General features: G+C 45.5%; 1 protein-coding gene across 2 annotated transcripts in view; it reads right to left on the bottom strand.

Moving 5' to 3' along the window:
- Positions 1–2,008: 2,008 nt before the first annotated feature.
- DYRK1A (dual specificity tyrosine phosphorylation regulated kinase 1A) overlaps positions 2,009–8,981 on the bottom strand; it is a gene marked incomplete at its 3' end in the record, with an annotated part of 33,359 nt that continues 26,386 nt past the window's right edge. For both annotated transcript variants that reach the window (XM_084231939.1, XM_084231940.1), the window contains exons 8-10: positions 7,905–8,211; positions 7,312–7,436; positions 2,009–2,626 (exon numbers count right to left, since the gene is read on the bottom strand). In XM_084231939.1, coding sequence (XP_084088065.1) covers positions 2,009–2,626; positions 7,312–7,436; positions 7,905–8,211 — 1,050 coding nt within the window. The remainder of the gene's footprint in view (positions 2,627–7,311; positions 7,437–7,904; positions 8,212–8,981) is intronic.

The following is an 8,981-nucleotide window of genomic DNA, read 5'->3' as shown; positions in this document are numbered from 1 at the left end:
ATTGACCAATAAAGAGTACTGTGGTGTTCTGCTGAGTGTTCTGACAGGGTTATCGGCAGAGGTAGATTACTGCTTCTTTTCTAGGCTTCTTTTGATCCTGGACAGGTAAAAATCACTTCTCTTCATTCTCCCAATTCAACCACTCAAAAGTATAACACCCTAAAATTGGTCAATTTAAAATGGGAACACAAATTTAGCGACTGCCAGACTGTGTTACATTAAGGCAGCATAATCTCCAAACTAGGCACCTGTTAAACACCAGCCTTCACGTCAGGTCACACGTGACATTCTGCTTTACTCCCGCTCGCCCTCCGGACCTAAGGGTGCGATCAAGGTCTCGCTTTCGAGCTCACAAGGAGGTTAATCAGGAAAACAAGAGTCGACTGCTGGGTCCACAGCGTCTGCATCCAGTGTCCCTTTACCTTTCAGAAGCCTGAACACACTGAGAATGTAACAGATGTTGTAATCTTGAGTTAGATGTCGCTCTATTATGTTCAGTACACAGAGTGCTGTAAATGGATTGGCTATGGATTCAACAGCAGTTCCAGTTTTGTTTAAGCAATAGTACAGCCATAATTCTCAACTGACATTTAAAATGGTCTAGTTACACCTTGTGTCAAAGTGCAGAACTGCTACATTATTGGTTACAGACATCTATGTGCTATAAAAACAGCTTTGGTACAATAAATTATCAAAAAAGAAAATAAATTTTTGTAAAATTCACAGCATAATTGTGAGGCAAAAAAGCAGTCACATAAAATTCTGCATTTTTTAAAAATGTTCAGGATGAACAGAAGACATCTTTGTGCAGAAGAAATGGTGGAGATACCACGTGCTGAGAAAAAGCAAAAGAAAAAAGTAAAAAGCAGGAAGGGACACAGCTGTAGCTATTTCCATCAAAGCAAACCACTACTTCTGTGACCTTCAACCAATAAGGAAGTCAACTTTATGACACACGCAAAGTGACCTTGCAATACCTTACAATTAGTGGGTCACAAAAGTCTATTTTAAAAGAAAGGCCTCTTGAATTACCCATTCTCTGTGTTTTCAGCATTAAGGACTGTCTGCAAAAGCACGTCCAAGGGTGATTGCATCTGAAATGGTAGGCTCTTCTACGTCGAGTCCCAATCCATAAGGCCAAAGGTTATCCCAAAGACCACCACTCAGACCTCCCGGGCCCGGCCACGGCTGACCCGCTGATTGCTTCTCAGTGCACCTTGGTCAGGAGACCAGTCACGTCCCGTTACTATCTTGCCGTGGCCTCTACAACAGGAGACCGACAGGATCCCATGTAATTGCTGCTTTGCTCCTCAGTAGGCTCAGACAGGAGAGTCCTGATCCCCGCCACTCAGCATGCTCACGGCACCTCATGAGCTCCGACACGACCGTCCCGTCCATACAGCTGAAGGTGATGCTTGTGTGAGCTGGAGGTCCCTCTTCCTTACAGTACTGCATTTCCGTGCCCAAGTGTGTGTAGAGGACTTAAAAACCCAAATCTCCCACCCCACACCCACCCAAAACAAAACCAAAACTAAGAGAAAAACAGGGAAAAAAACACCCTCATGGGGCCCTTTATGCAAATTATGTGCAGTGCCTTTTGGGGGGGGAAAAAATTAGTTGGCAAATGACCAAGACCAACATTTGAACATTAACTTTTGTGGAATAGAAAGACCAAAAAAGGAAAAAAAAAAAAAAAAAAAACCCAAAAAAACAAAACGAAAAGAAGCCAAACCCACCATGACTGGGCTGTGGCGAGCTGAAATGGGGAGGCAGAGAGAGGACCCCTCCGAGCTCTCCATGAAGATGGGTTTGGACATGGCTCTTGTAAAAACTCCACTGTCCCTTGCAATCTTTTCAAGTTAAAAAAAAAAGTCAGCTTTGCCCTCTTGTAGCGGTTCAGTGTGTTAATCTCCTTCTGATTCAAGCAGCTTTGCACTTTGTTTTTTTTTGGAAAAAAAACACCACTTCTATAAAAACACACAAGAAACAAACTCAAGTTTCAATTTAGTCACGAGCTAGCTACAGGACTCTGTTGCACACAAACTCCCGTCATGGGGGACTCTTCTCGATCGGCCCCTTGCCTCATTGTCAGATGTCCTTCAGTCATGTAATGTGCAGGACCTGTGTTAGCGGAAAATTGGTATGTCGGATGTCCAGCTAGGCCAGTCTCTTGGCGGGGATTGGAGTAGACGGTTAAATTAACGTCCATAGCTCCATTCTGTCCAAAGTCCAAGGTATTAGCAGCCACTGGGCGATTCTGGTAGGCCTGATTGCCTTGATTACCAGTAGAGGAGGAAGATGTAGAGGAAGAAGTAGTTGAGGAAGACAGGGAAGTCATGGAGTGGTGACTATGGCCAACCTCCATAGAATCCTGGGTAGAGGAGCTATTTGTTGGAGAATTGTAGACCCTTGGCCTGGTCCGGTTACCCAAGGCTTGTCCATGGTGGTGGTGGTGGTGGTGGTGGTGGTGGTGGTGGTGGGAGCTGTTCCCGTGATGATGATGCAATGCGTTCTGCTGAGGGGCTACATGGAAGGTCGTTTCTTGAACGGGATGGGTTTCAACAGTGACTTGAGTAGGAGCTTCAGTGCCTGACCAAGCGAGGGGGGCAGGGAATTGCTGACGCACCTGTAAGGACAGATTTTGGAAAGGTTTACTCAAAGTACTCCTTGCAAGCTGTAACTAATCAAAACCTACAACACTGGCGTGTTAATTAACTATGAGAAGAATGTCTGCGTCACACAGTTCTACACTGCGAAATTCCAAAGCACACTATGTTTCAAAAGTTAAAAATATTTCACTATGAAAGTTATATGCAATTTCTACCAAGTTTTACCGTACACAGGCTCATTATTTCCCTGCACCCCCTCATTCTTTGGGGGCACTGTTTACGCCAGGGGTCAGCAAGCTTTTTCAGGAAAGAGCCCAAGTAAATACTTCTGATAGGGCCAAAGGAATTCTCTCCTCCCCCGCAAAGACCCTCCTCTTCATCCTTTTTGTCTCAATGGAAGCAGCCATCCAGGTGGCTGCTCAGCAGTTCCTCCACCACCCCCCAGCAAGCACTACTGAGTTCACCTCAGAAGAGACCCCACACCCAGCCTCTCCCCTCTGCCTCTACCACCAGCATCCTTCCTAGGACGCTGTCCCCTCCCGCCCAGACTGATACAAGAGCCTCCTAAATCAACTCCTGGCTTACACGCTCACCTTCCTAAGATCCTTCCTCCAAAGAACAGCAAAAATAATTGTTTAAAGACACAAAAACAATCACTTTCCTATTTAAAATCCTTTAGTAACTTCTCACGCGTCAAGAAAAACAAAATAATCCCAACCCACACAAGTCTGGCCGTGCAAATCTCGCCACCTCCCTCATGCATCCTTCCTCTTCTCGCACCAGGGTTCCCACACTACTTCTCTCATGTCTCCAGGCATCCGGACTCACTGTGCCCCTCTGCCTCGATGGCTCTGATTTCTAATTTACGCCTAGATGCTTCTTCCTTGTCATTTAAGCTCCAACAAGGTCTTCCCTGATCACTCTGGCTGATGCCCTCCCAACTCCTACGGCAGAGGCTGCTCCCTGAGCACAGGGCTGCTAGACACACTTCCCAGCTTCCTCCGAGTGTAGGTGTGGACGCATGACCAAGTAACCTGTAGTCAATGGGATGTGATTGAAGGTTTCCATGCCAGGACCAGACCTGGCCGACAAAATAATCTCCAAGTCTTTCTGTCTGCTGCACGCAGGAGACCACCAGGCGCTTAGGGATGAGGAGTCACAAGATCAGAGGATACTGGCATACAGGAGAGCTGTGCCACTAATCCAAATGCCACTCTGGATTGTTACATTAAAAAAGTCATGGTCTTTAAAGCTATCCTACCTTGGGGACCAACCTGTAATCATTTGGCCCGTGAAAAGTAGCACATCCCATTCAAGTCATTCTCTGTCACACTGTCTTGCCTCATGCTCTTTAACAATTAATGGCACCTGCCATTTCTATTCCTCTCATGCATACTGTCTACTTCTACAGGCGCTAGGAAGACACAGCATGTGTCTCTATCGCCAACGGCTAGCATACATCCTTAAGTGTTTACTCAACAAAGGTGGCCTGAGAACCAATATTCAAGAAATAGTCTTGAAAAAATACGATGGGAAAAAAGGCACAAGTTTTCAGGAAATACTAACAGTTCTTAAACTATGAAGCTACGCAAATTCATAGATAAGAAATAAGCAAAATAAACCTATATGGCATCCAACACCATTTTCTTATCAGCCTGACCCAAGGGGAATCGCCTGTTTCTCCAGACTCTGTAACTGGGAGGTTAAACTGGCAGGACCGGAAGGAGCACAAGTTGGCAGCAGCTCTCAAAGACAAGTCACAAATGACTCAGCAGTTTTACATCCAGGAATTTACGGCACAGATAAAATGCATATGTGTGGATTAAGTATACATTGAGTTACTAATTATTACAGCATTTGTAGTAGCTCAGACCAGACGGGGAAGCGACGTGGGGCCCGCCAGCAGGCTCACTGAGTCCCCGGCTCAGGCCACCTCTTCAACAGACATGCGCCACCGGGAATGAGACTTGAGGCTGACAGAGCTCACAACACATATTTAAAATATGTAGGACACGTGAAAGGCCAAGATGTGCAGCTCGGGGTGGCATGCTACCACCTGTGCATGAAAGCTAGGTAAAGAATATTTATTTGTAGGGCCTCCCCGGTGGCACAGTGGTTGAGCGCTGGGTTGCGAAGTTGCCTGCGGCCTCTGAAGCGCCGGTTCGATCCCCGGCTGCTCCCTGGCCACTGGAGGAGGGTCCCACATGGCGCGCAGACCTCTCCTGCCACCCGCTGCTCCCCTCAGCAATGTACTTTGGTCCTTCTGCCTGCTCTGCTCCCCGCTCTGGCTCTGGTGGATTCTCTCACCCTCCTGCGGTTCTGACTATACCCAGTGCTTGTATGAATAAATAAATCTTTAAAAAAAAAAAAAAAAAAAAAGCCAGGGACCCATGCGCTAGGTGGGCAGATGAATTTAAAAAAAAAAAAAAATATTTATTTGTATTAGTTTACAATATGCATGAAATGGCTCGAAAAGGTGTAAAAGCCAAGTAATATTAATTTAGAAATTGGGAGATTAGAGGATGGAAGGGAACACTTTTCGCTGAGAAGTCATGATGTTTCCTTTATTTTTATCATATGAATATATCACCTATTCAAAAATTAAATAAAATGGATTTGCGACAAGGCAAAATATTAACATGTCAAATACAGCAGGAGGCCAACAAGAGTCTTTTATGTTGCAGTCCTCAGTCTATCTAGGAAAAGGAAGGGAGGCATGAAGGGAGAAAAAAGCTGATCTATTGAATTAGGGAAAGGCTCTGGAAGTCATGGTATTTGAGACCTGAAGCATAAATAGCAGTCACCCAAGCAGAGGGAGGAGAGCCGTGTTCCAGGCTCTGCACAGTAACCATGAGGAGCAAGACGAGGACACGGAACACTCTGAGGAACCAGAGTGAGCGACAAGAAGGCAAATGGCCAGCACAGCAGTCAGATCATGGAAATCACCGAGACCGTCACAGGAAGTCTAAATTTGCCCAAGTACAAGGAAATGAGAAACGAGCCAGACCAGACTGCATTCCTGAACATTCACTCGGCTGCAGAGGACTGGTAAAAGGAACAAGACACTGGATGACCAGCTAGAATATTCTTTAAAACAGGCTAGAGGTAGTTGCAGCAAGCGTGGAAGATAAAATAAAGAGAACCAGAATGTATTTAAGATTCTTAGAAGACAACCACAGCTTGCTATGATTCCACATGGGGCGAGGGAGAGAAGAGTCAACAAACTCCCTGGCCCCAGGTGCAGGGCTTCAGCCAATGAGTGAATTTAGGGTCATCTGTACAAAGAAGAGATAAAAGTTGAAGAGCGATGATGAGGGTGAAAATGATGACATCAGTGTATGTAGTGCACCTGCACTATCATGCTGTTGAGACCTTCAAGGTGATGTTTAGAGAATACAGATACAGAGACCCTGGAGCATGCAGTTAAGTCTACGTGAGAAATGCAGACTGAAGGGTGATTTAAAAAGCTGGCACCGACAGTCGCTGGAGACAGCAGGTGAGGTCCGCTGGGAATGGTGCAAGGAGAGAAGAACAACACAGGCACACCTGGGAGAACACCAATGTTTGCAAGGTGGGTAGAACACAGAAGTCGCCTGCCAAGGTACCAGCAGAGCAAGCTTCAAGGGCAGGAGCAGTCCACACCATCACAGGGAGCTGAGGAGTGAAGAAAGAAGCAACTCAAGTGTCCACTGGTCTTCCCGCAACGATCAAGGTGACCCCTGCAAGAAAGACTCCCACGGAGAAGGGAGGGATCGGGCTGGCGCGGGCTAACAAGCCCTCACAGGGTCAAGAAACAGCCTCCAGGCTACTGAAATATAAGGCATGAGCGACATGGGCCAGGGAAAGGTTCTGCTTAAGATGGGACAGACTCCGGGATGATGAGAAGCTGACAGAAAGGAGGAGGAGAGGAGAGGCTTCAGACATGAAGCTGGAGTCTGAGTGGAGGGATGACTTGGGAACACGGACATTTACCCAGCAGAGGCTGGTGAATATTCTTAAGCAACAGTGGTAACAATATACAGACAAGTGTGACCTTCTCAGTGTCATTCAGCAGCCCCGTTACAAGAAGGGGCCTGATGGTGATCAACTTCAGTTTTATTTCACTCATCAAATAATACACTAACCTCCCATTATAAAACTCAGTATTCAGTATGGATTGACTTATAATTTTGCAAAAAGTTACTTAAAAAATATTTTCATCACCTTCGGCCTCACCCCCATTTTTAAAACATGTCCAAATTAGATCCTTTTCTTTAGAATTTTAAAACAAACAAAAAAACATGGAGGTTGTGTTTGTTAAAATCAACCACAAAAGTGATTTAGAAACTAGAGCGATCAGTGATGAAACATGGGCAGCAGTAAAGAAATTACAAAGGCAGAGGGGAGAGTTCTTAATCCACGAAGTCTGTTTTTAAATAAAAATCAAAAGGTGCGAAGTTCAAAGTGCTGTTGCAGTAACAGACACAAAGGAGAAATCCTCAAAGGGTGGGCACACGCCCAGGAAGTACTAGTTATTTCTACACAAGGAGGGCAAAAATGGCAAGTATGTGCTTCTTTAATTATAAACAAAAGTTATAATTCCTTACAAATGAGAAATCTATGATCCCTTAAGAGGAAATGACACAATCCTTCTCAAGACACTCAGCACCTAGTGCTGCTGGTCATGAGCACAGCAGGTGACGTGAAGGATGGTGGGGCTCACCTGGGGACTGTGGGTCTCACAGTCCATGGCCTGGACGGCAGCCGTGAAGTGCCCGCCGCTATGCCGGTGCTGGTGCGTTGGGTCCGACCTGGCTCTCCCACTGTTGCTCGTCCCTGACGATCCACCTGAAGTCACAACCCGATACACCGTGAGTTTCACACTCATTTGGCTGCTGTTTACATTCAAAGCGTAACATTAAAACCAAAAGTAAATCACAGAAACTATCTCCATTGACCTGGAAGCACATCAGAAAGTCGCCCAATTCCCTAAACTCATTCACAGCCGCCAGTGAACTGCATCACCATCAATTTCAGTTAATTTTGGGGGAATTCAAGTATATGGACAAAGCAATCCATTTAAAAAAGTTTAAATTTTTGGTTAATAAAAGTTTTGTTTCTAACTACGAATCTGACTTTATTACACACATGATGAGGTGCTGGAACTTTGGGGGAGGTGAATTAATTTTACCAACTACAAAGAACAGATTTAGGCAAAGTAATTCTTCCCACCCTGTTAATAAATGTTATGAAAGCTTTAAAATCCCGCCCCGTGAAGAAACCAGACAGCATTTCAAAGCCGATCACAGAACAGACCTGAGCTTGACGACGTGCTGGAGGTGGTGCCCGAAGACTGCGACTGCTCCATCGCGGGGCTAGTAGACACGCTATTACTGGTATTTGTACCTTCGTCAGCTGTTTTCTTGAAAAAACTGTGCTGCAGGGCGTAGTAAGGTTGAATTCGAGTTTTGGGGTCATAATCAAGCATCCTTAAAATGAGGTCTTTGAACTTCAAGTAGTCAGCTACTGTATGACCCGATTCTCCAGCACGACGCCCACCAGGTCCTCCTGTTTCTACTCCAAGAATATTATGAAGTTTACGGGTTCCTGGTGGTTTATACTCCTAAAGAAAGAGAAAAAGATTTTCTCTAAACTTGATGGAATATGTAAATGTTTATACAACTTCAAATATGCTTAACTGTATTAGAAGTTGAGGTCTTCTGGCCTCCCAGGTGGCCTAGAGGTTAAGTCTCAGTGCTGTAGATCCCCGGCCAGGGAGCTGACCCACATATGGCACAGCAGACGTCTCTTGTCTCGCCCACTGCTCCCCTCAGCAGTATATTTCAGTAGATCCGCCTGTTCTGCTCCCCACTCTGTCTCTGGTGAATCCTCTCACCCCCTGCTCCTCTGGCCTACACCCCAGTTCTTCTATGCAAAAATAAAATCTTTAAAAAGAAAAAAAGCTAAGGCCTTCATTAAAGAGACCATTTAATAGAGCCTCTGTATGCACACACATTACTTTTCCAAATGCACTGTAGCTACAGAAATTCAACATAATTTTGAGACCAAAAATTACGATAAAGATCACCTAGCCCAAGGGTCAGAAAACAGGGCCCAGAGTTAGGAATGGTTTGCATATTTTTAAAGATTGTAAAAACAAGAAAGAACATTCAACAGAAGTCCATAAAACCTGAACCTTCACAGCTGGTGTGCCCACCGTTACCAGCCCAGCGCCTCTTGAGCTCGGCCCACCGAGTGCACTGAGCATGCAGAGACATTTCCTTCAGCAGCACAGGGGCGCACGAGAGCTGAGGGGTTCGCTCAAGTGCACACCAAGTAAAGAATTACCAGTCTAACCCTGCCTGCTTCTTATTTAGATTAAGGGATTAGAAG

Source organism: Talpa europaea (genome assembly GCF_964194135.1).
Source record: "Talpa europaea genome assembly, chromosome: 4".
In the NCBI taxonomy this organism is placed as follows: Eukaryota; Metazoa; Chordata; class Mammalia; order Eulipotyphla; family Talpidae; genus Talpa; species Talpa europaea.
This window is presented reverse-complemented; position numbering and strand designations above follow the sequence as displayed.